The 19964-nt window shown below is 39.8% G+C and overlaps 2 protein-coding genes across 4 annotated transcripts in view; both read left to right on the top strand.

Annotated features, from left to right (window-relative positions):
- The window catches only part of limk1a (LIM domain kinase 1a), an 83930-nt gene extending 76759 nt beyond the window's left edge, over positions 1-7171 (top strand). The window contains exons 12-16 of one of the 3 annotated variants that reach the window (XM_041806541.1): positions 179-244; positions 664-832; positions 2109-2164; positions 2977-3134; positions 3460-7171. In XM_041806541.1, the coding sequence (XP_041662475.1) occupies positions 179-244; positions 664-832; positions 2109-2164; positions 2977-3134; positions 3460-3628 (618 nt within the window). In that variant the 3' untranslated portion in view covers positions 3629-7171. The remainder of the gene's footprint in view (positions 1-178; positions 245-663; positions 833-2108; positions 2165-2976; positions 3135-3459) is intronic. The other 2 variants (XM_041806551.1, XM_041806559.1) reach the window with 2 other exon arrangements.
- A 2086-nt stretch (positions 7172-9257) lies between these two features.
- The window catches only part of sept4b (septin 4b), a 51672-nt gene continuing 40965 nt past the window's right edge, over positions 9258-19964 (top strand). Inside the window, exons 1-2 of the mRNA XM_041808330.1 lie at positions 9258-9531; positions 14504-14511. Of these exons, the coding sequence (XP_041664264.1) occupies positions 9480-9531; positions 14504-14511 (60 nt within the window). The 5' untranslated portion in view covers positions 9258-9479. The remainder of the gene's footprint in view (positions 9532-14503; positions 14512-19964) is intronic.

The raw sequence follows: 19964 nt of genomic DNA, 5'->3' as shown, positions 1-19964 counted from the left end.
GATGAATGTGTGACAAGACTGGATTCTTGTGTTTATGAAACCAGCCTCATGAAACAAGGCATTATTGTTGTTCTTGCATGTGTTTTTGATCACCTCTTAAAGCTCATGTTTTTCTGTTTATTCTCTCTCCTTCCTGCCTCCCTGTGCTCTCCTATCCACCTATCTGTCTGCCATTCAGACATATCTGCATTCCATGAACATAATCCACCGGGACCTCAACTCACACAACTGCCTGGTCAGAGAGGTAAGAGCTTGAGTGTTCCTGTACACTCCTGAATGTGTGTGTTAAACATACCAAAGCATATGCAGTATGTTTTCTTTGAGGATTTAACTCACTGCACCTGTCATGTGCTGCAGAGCCTCAAATACAAAAACAAAGGAGGGCTTTGTTGGCAGTAGCTATAACACACTAAGCCTTCTTAAAACAAGCTCCACACAAGTCACTTGCAGCAGAAACTTCCAGCTTTCCCTACTCAAACAGATACAGCATTGTTCAGTACATGTGTCACTTGGAGAACAAAAGATTTGTGTGGATGAACTTATATGGGAGGTCCACATAAAGCTTAAGTTGAATCTTGCTTTCTAATAAAGCGTCAAAGTTGTTTTTTTTTTTTTTTGCACTTCCTCTTGCATAGCTAATAAACGGTTTTATTTTATGTGTAGGACAACACTGTAGTGGTGGCAGACTTTGGGCTCTCTCGACTCATGGTGGACGATAAGCATGAGGAGAAGTTATCGCAGGGTAAAATCTCCGGCTTGAAGAAGCCTGACCGCAGGAAGAGATACACCGTGGTGGGGAATCCGTACTGGATGGCTCCTGAGATGATCCACGGTACTGGCACTTCTCACTTGTGTCTTTTCAATTAAATCAAAAACTTTATTTGTTTACATAAGCTGTTATATTTTCACAGGAAATACTAGTCACTATATTGCCGGGAGTAAGAGCTACGGCTAGATGCAGTCCATTTTTGATTGGCCTGCAGCAATTCTAGAAACAAAATTGAATATAGCCCATACTAGAACACGAAGCTTGTGTTTGACTGTATTGTACATCTTAGTTTCAGCACAAGGTAGCGTTACCATGCTAACTCTGTAAGCAAGCATTTTGACAAGAAAAATTTATTGATGTGCTATTTTGTGATTCAATTGAGAAAACACTGTATTTGGTAAACATTTTGGCACCAAAATAAGAATGACATTTTGATTTATAATGCCAGCATGGATTACGGCAGCAACTAGCAGTACCAACAGCAGTCCGGGGGTGGAGCCAGTGGTGCTGGTGGTAAATCTGATTGGCTTTCCCAAAATAATTACACCCTGTTTACATGTTTTCAGGTGAAAACACCAAACTTTTGTTGCATTTTGGCTGTCTACACATGATTGACATTGTAGGTGCCTGAAAACAGAACAATTTGAAAACGAGCTCCAAAGTGAAAAGTTTTTAAAACGCCCCCGTCTCCATCTCCATGTAGACAGGCATAACGTAGCTTTCTGAAAATGCATATGTGCACTCCAATTGCAGTCAGTTGCCATGTGTGAGTAGGTTTTTCACACATGCGCGAAGAAGAAAAAAGAGTCTCTACGCCTGTGCATGATTTGCTTCATTGCAAAATCACACCATCAACTACTGGCCTGTATACTACAGCGTTTTTGATGTTTCCTGTGGTCTCATGTGCACAGAGATTATTTTCAAAATATTGCTGTCTGCACTTGGAACTATTTGAAAATGAAGACGGAAAATAAAGCAGAGCATTGTCATGTAAATAAAGACTATAATGCTTTGCTGATATGCCTTATCAACTAGCCTTTTAAGCATACTCAATCACTAAGCATATCATAACCTACATTTAATTGGTTTCACTAACTTGAATATTCTCAAGGCGTGGTAAATGAAAGAGGCACCACCATCCATATGTATTTCTGTATGTGGCCTTCAGTGGAAAAAGTTTGGACATCCCTGCTCTATTCCAACAATTTTCCATTATAATCCTCTTGGAATTTATTGTATCTTTATAAGCTGTTGATAGCACTGTAAGTCATTGACCTGGACAGAGCAGAAAGACCAGCTCTGAACATCAAAATGATTATACTTTACTTTTTCCACCCAGGGAAGAGCTATGATGAGAGAGTTGACATATTCTCCTTCGGCATCATGCTTTGTGAGGTGAGTACCTTCCAATCTCTGTACAGAACTAAAAAATACTTCATAACTTTCCTAAAGTTTAAATGGTGCTTACTTGTCAAATGCAAAAGCTGCTTTCATTGTACCTTTAATATTAAACCCTTTAAACCCTCTCACACCCAACTGACTCTTAGCTGACTCGGCAGTTTCGATATTCTTTAAATTTTACAAGTTCAGCTACAAAATTTTGATTTTCATTGGTGTAAAACTGCCTTAATCCTTTTGAACACCGACCTTTCTTTAATTTGCTTAACTTTGCATTTTGGGTTTTTCCACTGAATAACTTACCGAGAGTTTTAGGATTCATAACTTTATCACATCCTTGTATTTGCAAAAAAGCTATTTCATTTAATGAGGGGAATAGTCCTGTTTTTTTCAGTGTTTCTGGAAGGGCTCTTTAGAGACCTGAAAAGTTGCCTTTTTCCAGATGAAAATCCAGCACCAGTGGTTAGCTTTGGGCCTGGCACACACACCACCCACATAATAATTCAGGCTTAACAGTTTAGTTCAGACACTGAGAGTATGACTTCCCCAGATGGACACCATTAGCCAGAGGACAGAGCGGGGATTAGAGAGAGAGGAAAAGCAGTGTTGTCTTCATGTGGTTTCTGACAGGCACACGATTGGTAGTTGTGGTTTGTTGGGAAGGACTGGCTTCAGTTTGGTTGGTTTACTGGTTTCCAGCAGATTGGTGCAGGGTGATTCTCTTATTTACTCTGACAGCTCTATCTATAACTCCTCTAACGCTCTTGTTATGTTTTTTTTTGTTGTTGTTTTTTTTTGTTTTATTCCAGATCATTGGCAGGGTGAACGCGGACCCAGACTACCTCCCCAGGGCAATGGACTTTGGACTTAATGTGTCTGGCTTCCTGGAGCACTACTGTCCCCCAGACTGTCCCCCCGCCTTCTTTCCAATGGCTGTTGTGTGCTGCGACCTTGATGCAGACAAACGGTCAGACATCTGCACTAAATTTGCTCTGAAAAGTTACCTAAAGGGACAGTTCACCCAACATAACTATATCTGCCCCATCACTCAAAGTTTCAGGAGTTTTGCATCTGGAGGGTGTAGCTAACACTAATATAGCATGTTCAGTAGCTCTGACTTTTTCTCTTGTGTGAAGCACAACTTTTGACTTTAAAACCTGTACAACTCACTCTGATACTATTTGTAAGCTTAGTCTATGCATGGGGACTATTTTGTCTTGTGTTTTAAGTTGAATCTGAAGAAATCAAAAGCTCTTACAAATCAGATTGATCTCTCTTTTCTCAATCTTTAGGCCTGCTTTCTCCAAACTGGACGAGTGGCTGGAGAATCTAAAGATGCACTTGGACATTGGTCTGCCCCTGATGTCTGAACTGGACCAGCTGCACAAGGCCTTCTGGGAGAACCACAGCATCATGCGCCCTGAAAACGGCCTGCACACTCACCCTGAACATCCAGAGTAGAGTCAAACGTGCTTTGGAGGAGCAGGAAAATTGGAGTTAACCCCAAAAAGGGCAGCCATCTCCTGTCTCAGTGGCTGGAGGAGCGGTGTAAAAACACTCCTTCATGTGTGAAGCAGATGCTGCGGGCGGGTTGGCTCAGGCTGAACGAGTAGACTCAGGGGGAGAGCGTGGATCTGAAGAGCCACTTAATCGAGATGCACACACTTATTTAAGTCAAATCAAGAGAGATTTACTACAGTAGCTTGGTTCTGCTGGACCTGGAGCTTAAGTGGAACATGTCATATGCAATCAACTTTCAGATCATGACTCGTGTAGATTTTGACCTTAGAGGTTATTCCATTCATAGATACTTATTGTACTTAATATAGTGTGCATATAAATGTGGATTCAGCGAAAACAAAGCTTACAGCAAACCCTCAGCCTCCTCACTTTAGGCCTCTCCAGAGTATATTGTGCTGTATGTGTTTGCAGGTGTTTCTGTGTGAGTTTGGTTTGCTTTTGGTTTGAATTTCAAATTTGATCTTCTGAAAAACACAAAGAAGAGGTATCTGTTTGTTTAAGATCCACTTGCTGTCCACTTGTACAAGTCAAACAAACCCTTTCAAGCTTTAAATAGCTCACTGAAGTGTGCATGACTGTAAATAATGCTGTCAGGTCAGATCCTGGTTCATCGTGTTGCTTTGACCCCGTTAGGTCACAAATTCCTACATCCACACGTGTCTGTGGCATCGCCCCCCTCCCTCATTTATTATGTAGCACTGACTTAACAATGAGGTACACATCTTTTGCATACATTTTGATGTATGTCTCCCAATTTAAAGAGCTCTTATTCATGTTGACATGTCATCCTACACAGTCAAACACGCACCACTGTAAATAGCTGGCAACATTGTAAATGTTTTAAATATTGTAAATGTAAAGACATATTTTATATACGTATGCTACATTGCCATATTTTTATTGGCTGACCAGTGTAATTGAAAATAATGAGAGTTAAAGTTTGACTGCAATTAATAGGGCACAGCCAAACCTTTTTTTTTTCTTGCTCTTTTAACACATTGTCACCACTGTGACAGGTTTTTGAGCAGTTAGTGTTTGAAATTAAGAGGAATCTTATTACTAGTTATGGCCCCCCACCCTCAGTTCAAGCTCATTTGATGTTGCATTTTATTGTTTTCTTTCATCCACAAAGAGATTTCAGAGTTTTCACATACACACATAAGTTGTGCTGGAGTAAATTTAATTGTAATTTTGGATTACAGAACCATATCTTAACGTTATGATAAACTCTGATTATATTTAGTTTGGGAAATTTGAGAGCAATTAATCCATTGTAGGAGAGATTCTGAACACTTGAAGGTGTTTTTCATATGTTGACTAGGCATCACTGTTGACTGTGATGGAACACATGATTGCTGGTTTTCTTCTTTGATTAAAACTGTCCTTTTGTAGGTAGAAAATGTTAAACGCACTGCCAGCTATTTAAGATCACCCAATTAACTTGAAAGATCAATTAGTAAATTTAGTTTAAAGAAAAGGGGACTTATTAATGTAACAAAATGTATACACTAAGAAAAAAATTAAACTTTCCTTGATATGTCAGCAATATATCAACAAGCATCCACACTCCTAATCTGACCCCCTCTTAGCCCATTTTTTGGGTATTTTTAATCATGAATCATGGCTGGATTTTGGTTTATACCTGGCATGAGGTATCACAGTTATTCACTCTTATCTCATGTACTGTACAGTCCAGGTGTAGAGATACTACATCATCAGGTACTGCCTCATCATGTCTGTCCACATATTTGTTTTTCCTCCAGCGGACACCCCGCGGTTTGTTTACATGTAAATGTGATCTGTAAATACCACTCTATGTATGAGTCTGTCTTAACTCCTGTCTGTGTGCATTGCGTTAATAAGTGCACTCCTCAAAAATAATCTCTTCCACCCTCTCTTTTTCTCTTGCACCTTCGAACAAACTTTTTCTGTCCCTTGACTACAACCCTTTTCCTTGATTTCCTGCTGTTGTTTTCACAAGCTGCATGATGTATTAAGTCAACTCAGCTTCTAACACAAGCTCTTCTTGTCACTAAATTATGCCATTTTAAATAAGAAAACAAAGAATGAAAGACAAAAAAGTGAATAGGGAAAGTAAGGCTGAGAAGGAAATGAGAAAAAAACAGCATCTGTTTTTTTACATATATAACTAACCACTGAAATGTTTTTTGTATAGATTTGAGTACTTTAATTTGCACTATATAACTAAATGGCATGTTGAAGCCATGTTTGTTAATTTCCTCTCTTGGGCTAACTTGTGATAAGGAAATAAACTTTGTCGGTTCAGGTTGTTATATGAATGCAAGACACTGATAGAGCCTTTCAACTGTAAAAATGGGACTTGGGAAATTCATCCTCTTGATAGCAACAGCTCTGATTGTTAAATGCATTTCTGTGCATGGTTTGAAAATTGTTTTTGAAAAAAACTATTAAATTCCTCTGAATTTTTTGCACAGAAAGTCGGATAATGACTATATTTTGATTTTCCAACTCTAATAGGACTAAAATACCAATAAAGGTACTTAGAAAGTCTTCTACCAAGAGGATGTTTGGTCCCAGCTCTGCCCGCTGCCTACAGAACGGTCCTTTGTGAATGATGTCCTGTGTTGTTCCGACTGCTTGGTTTTGTATGTGATGCCCACGGAGGCTGCAACCACTGTAGGTCTTTCTGATAATAGAGCACTTAAAACCTGCCTGTCTCACCTCTCACCACTTTCTCCTCATCACAACTCTTTTGGCTCAGGGCCGCACTTTTTCTGGAGCAACTTTAACTTAATTCAGTAAATTCAGCAGCTTAATAGACTTTAAACCGCAACAGTGAGACTCACAGAGCATGTAACCTGTCAATGTTTTGGCTGATAACACAAAATAGGCTTCTGTAAAACAAGCACCCTCTCCCTGGTGATGTGTTTGTTCGTGGGCATGCACCGTACACACTAGTGGCTTTGCTGTATTTCCGTCTCCAGTCCCATCTGAGCCATGTCGAGCATGTTAGGTGTGTCTGTGAGGAAGCTGATGATCACTGAGAATGTCGCCGCAGCACTTCTTTGCAAAGGATCTTTACCTCTGAACAATGCTGTGCCTTTGTTGTAAGCTAGCCTTGCCAACGACTCAAACGTGAACTGATTTCCTTTTTTTTAATGTGTCATTAGTGCAAACCTGATTCAAGTGGATTGAATATCATTGCTGATACTGTGTTGTATGAGATTTCATCTTGTTCTGTATAATATTTATATTTTTCAGATCTCCATTGTCAGTTTTGATATTTTAATATTATATTTCTTTTTGTCTTATTTAATTTTTTACACAAGCTGTGAAAAAAATTCTGCACTTTAATCCTGAACGTGAACATTTAGACTGAGGAGGCGACTGTTTTTTTCCCTTTTGTCACAGCTAAAAATAAAACTGTTGCTTCTAAAACACAGTAAAGAGTTCACTCTTTAATGATCACGTCTCTCTTCCAATTTATGTGAAGTAATTAAAAAAAAGTCTGGTTAAGTCGCATAAACTTTTTCTTTATCTTCCTGAATCACTTACAAGTATGACAAACCAGTAATATGAGAAAAGTCTAGATCCCTCAGTGTTACTACAGGTACACAGTAATATCAGCTGAGGAGATGAGTGAGCTATAAAAGCCTCCTGAGACCTGAGCATAGACCTGAGCTGGGAAACTTCATAAAGCCCAAACATTCCAAGTGAATTTCTCCCAAAAGTCCATGTAAATTCCTGAAATATTTCAAGCAAATTCCCTTTTTTTTTTTTTACCAAAATCCTACAAAATGTATGAATATATTCCCCCAAATTGCATCCAAATGATGGAGAATTTCATGGAATTTCCTTTAAATTCTTGAAATTTTAAAAAAGAACACCTCCCCAAAAAAATCCCTCCCAGATTCACAAACATAAACAAAAGAATCCCAGTTTTCAATTGGATATCATAAAAATTCAAAGCAAAATCCCTCACCAATCAAATTCCCTAAAATTTCTATGAAAATTATTTTCTTCCCCAAATCCCTAATTTAAAATAATGTTTACACATTTCCCAAATTTTCATAAAATTCCCACCCAAAGGTAAATCAAATTCCCAAACATTTATAAGCAAGTTTTCCCAAATTTCCATGGAAATACTTAAACACTTCATATGAAATGTACCCCAAACATCCAAACCAATTCCCCACATTCTCAAGAAAATGCCAATAAATTTCAAAGCAAATTTTCCTAAAACTTTTAATTAAAACTCTCTTAAATATTCAGACATGTACACATAATTGCCTTGAAAATAGTCAAAAATCCCAGGAAATTCCTAAAAAATATCCAAATTCCCTGAAAATTGGAAAAATGTCTGAAAAAAATCAAAGAGCAGAAAATGGTATTAAAAAATGTAATGTCCAAATATATACATGCAGGGTATTGAAAGGTTAAGTTGCCAATAATACTCCTTGCATATACACCAAGAAGGAAATGTGAATTAATTTGAAGTTTCTTAACAAACCGGCCACTAGATGTCACTAGTTGCTCTCCGTGTTAAACCAAAAGGGCCACAAACCTAAAGTTTGACCAATAAAATGTAAATGCAGCATAGTACCAGTGGCAGAAAAATCTGGACCTTAATTGGACTAAATGTTAATAAACAACCCTTAAAAAACAGTCAATTGCAAATAAGTCTTTGACTTGAAATTTTACAATGAAAGTATAGGGGTATGCTCTGTTGAATGTTAAATTTTTGTCAAAATATCAGGAGGAAAATTAATCCTAATCACGAAAAAGGCTAAATAAGCATGGTATTTACCAAGAATGCAGACACATTACTGTTAGCAGATTTTTTAAAAATTGTTTTCTCTCTGATGCATCATTATTTTATTGACCGTACATTTGTTTTGTACTTAAAGGCATTTAATCCTAAACCTTGTATGTGTAGCCCATCACTAAAGCATGACCTAATAGCTCCCAAGTATTTGTTCAAGTGCAGAATGAGGCAAATAAACATTGTAAATTGAGGATATACTGGAGTAAACACTTGACAATATCAGAAAACAATTAAAAATACCGACCCAGAGATAGAGTATGTTACTTAAGGAAATACGCCAAGTTGTATACCATGTCTTGTGCTGTATTTTTAATGTTATTAGATTTTTGGTAAAGCACTTTTGTCACCTGTGGGGTGTTGTAAAGGGCTGTATAAAGTACATTTACATTTACATTTAGATGAAAGCTAACCTATGCTAATGGGGTTTTTAGTTGTAGCTCCTATCATAATTCATTACTTAAAAAATGGACACTGTTCAAGTAATAAAAGTGTGTATGATAACTGATACAGTTTGTTTAAGACACAAATTCGTTTTCTGTGTATGTACTTCATCCACCCCTCCGCTAACACACACCTGATTATTGTTAATGCTAGCCAGGAATACTGCTTCTTTTCGCGCAGGTGCAGCATGTGACCCCTCCCATCACATCCACGTGCGATTGTTTTCATTCCGACGCCGCTGCTGCAAACGCTGCTGTCTCGTGACGTCATCGGACAGGCCGTGGTCGTCACTCTAGAACGGCTGCGATGTGTGCGCGTGAGTGTGTGCTGCTACCGAGTAGTCATACTCACAGACACACACTAGGAGGGGGACGGGTTTGTCCGGTCAAACACAACACACAGACTGTCATTTCACCGCAGTTGAGTTGAGATTGAGAGAGGAAATTAAGGAAATACCGAAGAAGAAAAAGGAGAAGGAGAAAAAGAAGGAGAAGAAGAAAGGAGGTTACAGCCGTTGGCGCTAGCTAACTGAAACTTTGGAAGATGGAAAATTCGTCCAGCAACCACCGGTTTCGGTCCACAATGTTTAACCACGGTAAGTAATGTCTCATTCTTGTAAAATGTGTTATATTTCTCAGGCAAATGTCGCTTGTGTTCTGAAATACATCGATACGTTATTATCCTTACATTTCCCTAATTCGCGTTTTATTCATTAACGACACCGTTAAAGGGCACAAAGGCGTCACTGCTGGTCCCGGTTTTCTGTCAGCTTAAATTCAGTCGATGATAAGAGAGATTCTTCCAAAAAAGCATGCCGAAAAATGATACTTTCACAGGACAGAGGGTACACTTCGTTCCGCTAAACGAAAATCCCTGAAAATCCTGCAGCCTGAGCTCTGCACGGGACACGGCGGCAGCACACTGTAATTCTGCAGTTATGCAAGAGTGGTACCAAGACTCACCACACTAAACTATTTCTGTAGCACACAGGAAAAGATAGAGCTAGATTTCAGTGGTGGACTGAGGGGCTTCTGCAGGATCCCCACCACTCTGTTTGTAGCTATATTTACTCTAAAACCGGCAGCTCTGGCTCAGTTTGATAGTCAGTGTGCTTTTTAAACTGCATGATGAGTGAAGATCAGGCATTTCTTTAAGAGACCAAAGGCTTACATGTACATATCATTGACGATAAAAAAATCCTGTGCATTTCATGCCAGCGTATGTAAACATATAGGCCTGTACATTCAAGTTGTCCAAATGTTTGATATTTTTAAAACACCATTAAAGACCAGTAAACATTAAAATGTATGGTATTGAAAGGTACCAAAAACAGTAGGCTACATATATTTCACAAGACAAGTGCCTAGGAGAGGCAGAAATCTCATGAAAAGTATCATGCGAACACTTTCACACTAAATAGCACAAATACACTTACCAATGAAAACGGTGTACTGAAGTAATCAGTATTAAGTGATTAGGCTTTTATCTTATTGTGTGGTATTAAAACAAGTGTAAATATTGCATTTTAGTAGAACGGTATCAATGTTTAAGCTCTGGTATCTGGACATCCCTGGTGTATGTCCTTTAATCTGTAGGGCTGGTAGTGCAGTGGTTGGCACTGTCACCTCACTGCAAGAAAGTTTATGGTTTAAATCCTGGTCAGACAGGAGTTGCATGATCTCCCGCTGCCTCATTAGTGACTAAATTGTTTGTAGGTGTGGATGAGCCTGGTTGTTTGTCATACGTGTTAGGCCTGTGATTGACTTCTAGCCTGGGGTGTGCCCTGCTTTGTTGCCCAATGGCAGATGGGATCATCTTCATTCCCCTGCCGTCCAGAACGAGGCAAGTGTTGAAGAACCTTGGTTACTTACCAGAGGTTGGTGACCCCCTTGGGAGTTCATGGCTTTGTCTGCTCTAAGGTTATCATAATGTGTTTGTATGTATTAACTAAAATTGTGATGACATAGTTTTAAATTGTTGATGGCAAAGGGTCATTTTTTTTGTTTATCATATCAATATTATTCTCATTGCGCATTACATACATAAATAATGTTGGTTAGTTGTAGATATTCAAATTATTTTTGCTTATTTTTTCATTAAAGTGTATATTGAAGTTTCATGTTTATCTTATCTTGTATTTACACCTTGCATCAACATCTCTACTGGATGATGGGTTCACAAGTGGACAGCCCTAATAATGGTATAGGCACCCTGATACATCTCTAGGGACGCAATGAGATCAAATCCTGCAACCTACAGATTTGGTCTTTGGTGCACTTCTGCACATCAGTTGAGTAGTTTGAACACTCTTGTGTCTTGGGCCACATTAAGGACCCCCCCTCAAGTGATCTCATCTGCTGTAGCACCATTGAAAACTTTAAGAGCAATGCTGTCTCCTACCAGTTGAAAACGATGACACAAGTGGACACTGGAGACATGATACTATAAAGTGAAACTGTTACTGAAGTCCTTCCATTTATGATGAAATCACTGAACCCACAGTTTGATACTAGATGTAAACAGAGTCTTTGTTTAGCTTTGTTGTCCTTGTTTTAGCTGAGTTATATATTTCCACCCTGTTTAATGTGCTGTGTTTACATTTTGAGTGAACTTTTAACTGAACTCTCATTCTTCGTACTTGCACACATACTGTACTTGGCAATGGAATCAAGTGCAATTATATAATATCAGCTGATGCACTGGTCCAGTTCTGCTTCACTCTTCTACCCTACTATATGCCTGTCTAGTGGCATCACATAGATTTAGTTTCATGTTTCAAACTGTATCAAACTCAGATCACCCGTTTCTTATCATGTCTAAAAACTATGCCAGGTCCCAGCTCTGTATGTGTTCCCAAAAGAAAAGAAGCGGTTTGTTTTCAGTCACAGCAGTCTCATGATAAGGAGCACAGGAGGCTGCAGTCACGCTGAAACATCTGGCAAGTTGACACTTTTGCCATGCTGCAAGTACTTATGTGGAGGAGTGTGTATGTTTTAGGCAAAGAGGGTGAGGAGAAAAGGGTTGGAAAAGTGCTCTCATGCAGATAGTTGACAAGAGACCAGGTTTAATCTTCTGTGGTCTTCTTTGCAATGGGTTCATGTGTAATAGCAAATAAATTTGCTGATTATATTCAATTGCAAATATGCACCAAAGCCAACAGGGTAGTTCCAGGGTAAGGTAGATCATCTCCAGGAGAGGCTTTGTTTCTGTTCACCCTCCACCTAAAGCTATTAGTAGATATGTGACTAAATAACAAGAATATATTGACACAAAACCTAGTATCAACGCATGTAAAATAAAAAAAGAGTTCTATTCAAAGCTGTGTTGAATGATGTTACCTTTTTTTTCTACTTTTGATGCTGTGTTTTGCTTTCCAAGCCTGAAAGTGAAAATGTAAACCCTATCATTCACCTGCAACTCCTCTGCCAATTCATTCCTAGAGGAGCTACTTTGGGTTTTGCAGTGCAGTGATAAGTGCAAATGTTAGTTTTTCCATGTTTGGCGGTGATGTGTGTAACTACTGACTGCTTCACCTCTCTGGAAAAACATCTTTAGTGACATTTCTTAGCAAAATTGCTGACACTTATCTGTCAGACCCGTAAAAAATAGAAAATGTAACAATTATTTTTCACTCAACTCCACTTTCAGCTGAACTGATGTGCAAGCTATAGGTGCACCTCCCATCTTGGACCCCTTTATTAAAAGCCCATAGCCCAGTTAACTAAAAATGCTGCATATTTGTTATTTCTTTTTTCTTTTTATTTTCTTAAACCAATATCAGCCCAGCCTTACTTGAAAAGAAAGATTAAAAAGGCCCACAGTAGGAAAGTGAGTGTGGTGTGGATGGGTGGCAGAGTCAGCAGTTGCTAACATTCTTCAGGGAAAGCCTTGTGGAGAGATACTAACATCCTCACCGCTGCCTGTGGCTCCGCTGTCAGCATCGCTGATGCGAGACCTCAGCATGTAGGTCAAAAGATGAACCACAAGAAAAATTAACAAGTCAAGCAAGTAGCTATTGTATAGCAGAGGAATTTAACTTTGATCACATGATCTCAATAATGAGATGTTTTCAGACCTAAATTAGCAGACATTTTTGGAGTGCTGTTGTCAAGAGTGTTTTATTTATCTGTTTATTTGTTTTTTCTGCAAACAGTGCACAGGAGTCATATTTACATGTCTTCCTGCCACAGTAATTTCAATCAAAGCTCCTTTGGAGTTATGCGATACTATCAGTTCTGTTTAAAAGAGCAGCAGTAACATGCAGCTCATACATTATATATTGTCCATATGCAGGGAGCACTAAGGCACTGCCTGCCAGCTGTTACATTTCTGCTCTTCCTGAAGTGGATGTTAATGATGGCAGAAGCTGTAATGACATTTCAGTCCTCTGACCGGTGTCTCAGCTCGGTTTGTACAAGCTTTCAGCCAGTGATGGTTCCGAGTTTAAAGTAGTGAATCAATATTTGTAGCACTGCCAGTAAGTGTCACAGGAGAGGCGGTGTGAAGTAAAGAAATTTGTCTTGACTCTTAAAAAAAAACTGTAAACAGCAGACAGCATGAATAAGCACTGACTCTGGGCTAATTACTTTAGAGACCTGCAGGGTGTTTTTTCAGCATAAAAATACTAGTTTAAAATCTGTGCAGTCAAAAATAGCTTTGTATCCTGAGTTATTGCCATCTGCAGTCCCTGTTTGAGTGCAACCCTGTTTCTGGAGAAATGACTGAAAATGAAGTTGCCCTCTAATGATTTCAAAAATTTACCAGGAACCCTTGTGTTACTCTTTGTTAATCAATAACCTTGCATGCAGCTTCTTAGCAACTAATTTCATTTAATCCTATGACATTTGTACTGTGATACTTGTCCACACTATGTCTTGTGTTGCTCAAAACCAAAAAGTTTCAAATCAAAACAAGGGAAGGCACATTATTGTCTGTGTGAGTGTGAGTGATAATTAGCATGTTCAAGTGAAACTTTTTGGTTTCAAAAGCTGTGCAAAAATAGAACTACATTAGTGATATAAAAGTAGCATTGTGGAAACTGGGTGGTTAGCCTTTCAACAGACACTCTGTTCAGTCAGCTGATGAGTCGACTGGTTGGTCTGGAAAAAAGACATCTTTTGATAATAAAAAAGAGAAAAAAATATTTTCTTGCCTTGTTTTTGTTCACATTTGTGAACAAAAACTCCCTTAGGTGAAGTAAAATTGTAACTAATCCATAATGTAGAACAGGTTTTATGTGGCATGTCAGCACCAGCAGCGGGGTCTTCCTCTCTTTTGAAATAAATGACATCAGACTGATCCAGAAACTAGATGATCCAGTTGTCAATCTTTGACTACTGTAAAAAGGTCAGATCCAAAATATCACTCTTTGTACCAGTCAGCTGTAAAGCAGATTATTACCAGACTTTAGTTCACATAATGAACCCTCTTCACCTCATTTTTTCAGTTGTTTTACATCAATTATTTTTTATCATGTTGACAATCCCCTGTTTCTGTTCCTCTCCTATGTGTTCTGACCTCCGTTGGATGTGGATGCTCCTGTTGATCAACCCTTTTTCTCTGACCAGATGATGAGGTAAGAAACCAGACCAACTCTTCGTCATGCTGCTTAAAATGAACTTTGTCATTGGTGAAGGGAGATTTGGCTTCACTTATCTCACAATAAAGGGGTCTCTGTGGCTTCCTGATGACAGCAGATTTGAGCCCTTATAGGCAGTGGTAATCATGCAGGATTTTGTGTTGGCTCTGTTCAATTTAAAGGAGCTTTGGCATTGTTTTTAGATAGAGGAGAAATGATCAAAAAATCAAATTTAAATCCCATGCCTGTTGTCCAGTCATAATGTGAAATATTTTGTGACTGCACACACTACAAACCTCTCTTCACAATGTGTTCAAGTGAGCATATGATTTTTTACTGAGAATCTTCTGAACTTGTGCGACTTCTCTGTGCTTATGTGCTTTGGGGTTTTACGTGACACCAAAAAAGAATAGCTGAGTGAGAGTAGGTGTGTTTCCAAGCCCAGATTTTCTTGTTCCTTGTCTCGCCACAAAGTGACAACAGAGAATCTTTTGTGTGTGTGTTGGCTCGGTTTATGTACCTGCTGCCTTTGTCTGAGTTTCACTCTTTAGTGGGTTATGGTTGAAAATCTTTCAGCCGAGTCAGCAGCTCGCCTGAGGCATACCTTAGCTTCAGAGTGATGGTGCTCATCTGCTCTAGCCTTTCCAGTAGCTAGCAACCTGCCGCCTCTGTGTCAAAACTACCCCCCCCCCCCTTTCTTCCACATGTAACTGTCTATGAACCAGCAGCTGTGTTTGGCTGAGCTAAGTTGGGGATGAAAGGGAGGTGGGAGGCATGTTTGTTTTTAAGCCCAAACAGTTTGCAGATGGGTGTAGAGGATTGGATCCGTATGGGTGTGACAAACCCTGGTTCCTTCCTCAGCAGCATTCCAAGCCTATGTGACAAACCTGCAGTGTATGCTGACAGAGGCAACACCTTGAGGAGAGACTGTCAACATCTGTCCTCAGCACAGAGGCTCCTGCTGCTGCAGGCTCCTGGCCGGCATTCACTGGTTACTCTCATGGAGGTTTGGAACTTCTCCTGTAGCAGGGTATGTGATTAAATAAGCAGATGTCCAAGTCTGCATAAATTTAGTTCCTTCCCTTCAAACCACACCCATTGTGTGACTCTCATAAACACAATGCATCTTTCCTCTGAAAGCCATCATTCAGTCCAGGTTACATATCTGAAGTGCCTTTAAACCATACAGAGTTCTGGGGTGTGACGGAGGAGGAGGTTGGCTGTGGCTTCTTTCTGTTGGCCCAAAACACCACATAGCTCTTTTCTCTCTCTTACACTCACACACACATATAGAGAAAGACGTCACTGTTTGTGGGCAGTGCCAGCGGTGGACAGAGGAGAAGAAGAGGAAGGGATGGTTGTCTCTCTTGAGACACACTTACAGTACATTCACCATGGTGCATTCCTCTGTGGCTTTTACTCAACTAGCCATTAGCTTCCTGTGTCTTCAATTGCTGCTTGCCATTGCAGCCAAAGTGTAGGCAGTCTATACTTGGACTTTATTAGCCCATTAGCTTGCTAGCTGCTGCAGTGGATGCCAGTTTTCCCCTCTCCTCTGTGTTCCCTGTAGTGCCTGTTTTTCTCCTCTGCTGTCAGTGCCAGTGTGTGCACACTCATTACATTCATTTCCAAACTGGATTGGCAGAATCAGAAGATATGCAGCTCCACACCCACCCATCCAGTAATTGACGTTTTATTGTTTAAGAAACACATACAGTACATATTTCTATTAACAAAACATTGCAAGTAATTAAGCCAGGGGAATGTCAAAGGCAGGGTGTGACACATATTGTGACTCAAGCAGGAACGATACAATTGTACTTAATTATAAGTTGTTTTACTTCCCTCACAAGATGTAGTCACATTTGTTTTTATCTGACTCCCAAACACCATCATTTTTGAATGTACTAACATTATGCTTAAATTGGCTCAGTGCTATATGCATCATCCATCAGATTATCCTACTGAATCTACACCAACGCTAGTGGCACTCTCCTCTGTGAGATAGTGTGGTGTGCCACTCATCAGTGAAATCTGACCCATCATTGTGTATTACTCTCTGCTGGGTAGAGTGTGTTGGCTTTATTCACATGTAGTGAGATTTACTGTATGATGATGGCACAGTGGTGATGTGGGCACTGAGGCTGTAGCATCATTGGGGTTTTGGCTTGTGGGTTAAGCTTTGACAGGCGGCCCTCTGGGCTTGATGCGAGGGCAAACAATCGCACTAGGGAACAGGCACGCAACACTTGACTGAGTAGGAGGACACTGTACGACAACAATGAAGAGATGGTGAAAGATGAGCACTTAAAGGGGGGTTTGTTTTGATTATTAGATGCTGATGTCAGTAGTGACATCTATGGTGTTTTAAACACCAACCTGAAAACAAACCCACCATCTTAGATTTATCAAAGAATGAAAGTTCAGTTTTGCAAAAGATAAGAGCAAAGTACTTGTCACAGATTTTGTTTGCAACTTTTATTTATAGACCCAGACTGTTGCTGAATGACATATTTTTATTGAAAGAAATGAGAAAGGCTTTTAAATGCTTGACTGAATTGCCCTATTTGGTCCTCCTCTGACATTCTTACATCCTATGCTCCACACTTCCTTCCTGCCCCTGCTGAGCCTACTCACCAGACCCTCAAACTAACCAGCTCGTGTCTTCATGTCCAGATGTCCCACGTCAGCCTGAACTAGCCTCCCATTATCCAGCTTCAGCACTCTGCGCAACATTTGGTCAGAGGGCGACTTTAGACATTCCTTTAAAGCCTCATAGAAGTGGCCCCTGCCAAGCCCCCCCACCCGCTAAAAATAATCCCAGCCCATTTCCCATGGCCCCCACCGAGGTCCCAACACTCGGGTAGCTATGCCTGAATGTTACAGCATCACCAGAGAGAACACTGTTCTGTTCTGCCTCCTCTGTGGGTTAGCTTTCTGGAAGGAAGTGGGGCAGGTGTTGAGGTTATCCAAGCAGTTTGACCTCTGTGATTGAATGGAGTTAAGGATTTATCTGATGGTTATTCGAGTTGAGCTCCAGCTGTTCTTTGTTTAAGACTCTTGAATTGTCTGTCTACAGACAGCTGAGAGTCAGTGGTGTGAATGGATGTGTTGCTGACTGTATGAATTGTATTTACAGCTTCAGTCCGACCTCAGCCATTATTTACAACAGTTTAAGAAATTTTCTTTATGAAACAGGGAATAGGACTGTGGATAATAATCAGATGTGTCCTGTCAGATTAAGTTTAGGAACCTTTACTTTGCCAGAATTAGGTAGGTTTTGACCTGATTGCATTGTCTCCGCCTATCATCAAACATCAGACCCAAATATGAACTTTAGGAACACCTCCCGACACCCTGATCTGACACGAGGGCTGGTAATTTCCCACAGCCTCATGATACAATATATTTCAGCCAATAATCTCATGTTGAAGTTTGTTTAAGCAGTCATTATGCAACATAATATGTTTGGCGTCAGGGTCCGACTTAATCACTCCTCACAGATTTTACATACAGAATTTGAGGAATGATAAGATAACAGCTTAAACCCCCCAGTCGGAGCCAACAGGTGGATGCTAGGGTGGAGGTGGGTTGAAGGCAAGAGCACAGTGTTGATCCAGGCGCAGCGATGCAGCAGAGGAAGAGACCGGAAATCTTGCAGCTTAAATAGCCCACTAGTTTAGGAGGATGTGATTCATGTGATTTGATTAAGATACACGTCAGATGTGAATGATTGTGCTCGAGATTACTGACAGAAATAACTCGCAGGCTTCATTTCAGCCAATAATCTCAGGTTGATGTTTGTTTAAGCATTTATTATGCAACATATTATGTTTGGCGTCAGGCTCCGACTTAATCACTCCTCACAGATTTTACATACAGAATTTGAGGAGTGATAACAGCTTAAACCCCCAAAAGTTACAAACAGGGAGCCAAACGCTAAGATATGATTATACTATGTGACGGACCTGGGCATGCATCACCTTCAGGTCATTCCCAAGTGTGCCTAAGCAACTTGAGGAATATGATGCCTAGGGCTGGCAATCACCAGTGGCCCCATGATATGATATTATCACAATACTTTGGTCACGATTCAATATTATTGCAATTTTAAACATTTTTTCAATACAGTGAATATTGCGATACCATATATTGCGATACCATATATTGCGATATATTGCTATTTATACCATTTTTTAACTGTTCAGCTGATTTAGCATTAGTCTTGCCCTTATGTTTGCAGTATTTCTGCAGTGTTTTATTTTCATGTAGCACTTCTTGCAAACCTAATGTGTCATGTCCATCTCATCTGTGCCCTGCTTGCATTCCTAATGTCCTTCTCCTGGTGCTGCCATGTTTGTTGTACTAACTTTCTCCTGCTCTATAACCATGACCTCTGCCAACCCCACTGTACAAACAATTGATTTTATTTTTCTATTTTCAAAGACTTCAGTTTATATCAGCAATTAATTTGAAAAGATCAATACTTAGTGGTCGAGACGATACGGTGTATCACCAGACAAAATATCGCGATATTGAGCTGTATTGATTTTTCCTAATGTTACCTAGTGACTACTATGTGATAGACCTGGGCGTGCCTCACCTTCAGGTCATTCTTCTTGTGCACCATTACAGCTAGAGGAATATACCATCTGGTTAAGATATGCATCCAGCAGCGTTTTAGTCGATAAAGGCACTGTGCTATTCTTAACCCAGCAAACCACCTGATATGCTTTGAGAGAGGAAGGCAGAGCAGATGCAGCTCTTCAAACATGGAAAGGTTGCATTTGATTCAAGTCTTTGATGGGTCAAATCTTTCTCCTGAGGTTTTGGTGCCACTGGAAGAAAGATCCGCTGCTTGTGATTTTTTCATCGATGTGTAGAATGGAGTAGCTCCATAGAGTGGCTCCTGGAGAATCCATAGCTTGGGCAGATAACATAGCTTGAGGAGTGCCAGGAGCTCATCATTTGTGCAACCATAGGATGGTAATTGTTTAATGACACATGACCCATGATACATGACTCATTTAAAAGTCGAGTTACAACCAACATTAAAATTTTGAGAAGCTCAGGGCTGCGGTGACATTGGTTATTTTAAGCTGGATCAGCCAGCATTGCTTGACACCATGCATAGTAAAAAGTGGACTTTGATAGAAAATATGATAAAGCAGTAACTTAAGACATCTACTGTTGAAGATCAAAAGAGGCTAGCAAGCATATTATTAGCATTAGCATCATCATTTGCCAACATTAAATCTAGAGTCTGTAAACTGAAGGAATTCAGATTCTATTGGATACATTGGTGCCACTTGAAGGTGGGAGCACAGTGTTGATCCATGCGCAGCAATGCAGCAGAGGAAGAGACCGGAAATCATGCAGCTTAAATAGCCCACTAGTCTAGGAAGGCACGAGTCATATGATTTGATTCAAGGGGACATATTATGCAAAAA

Source organism: Cheilinus undulatus, linkage group 2, assembly GCF_018320785.1.
Source record: "Cheilinus undulatus linkage group 2, ASM1832078v1, whole genome shotgun sequence".
NCBI classification, from domain to species: domain Eukaryota; kingdom Metazoa; phylum Chordata; class Actinopteri; order Labriformes; family Labridae; genus Cheilinus; species Cheilinus undulatus.
Note: the sequence above shows the minus strand (reverse complement) of the source record. Positions and strands in the feature narration are given on the sequence as shown.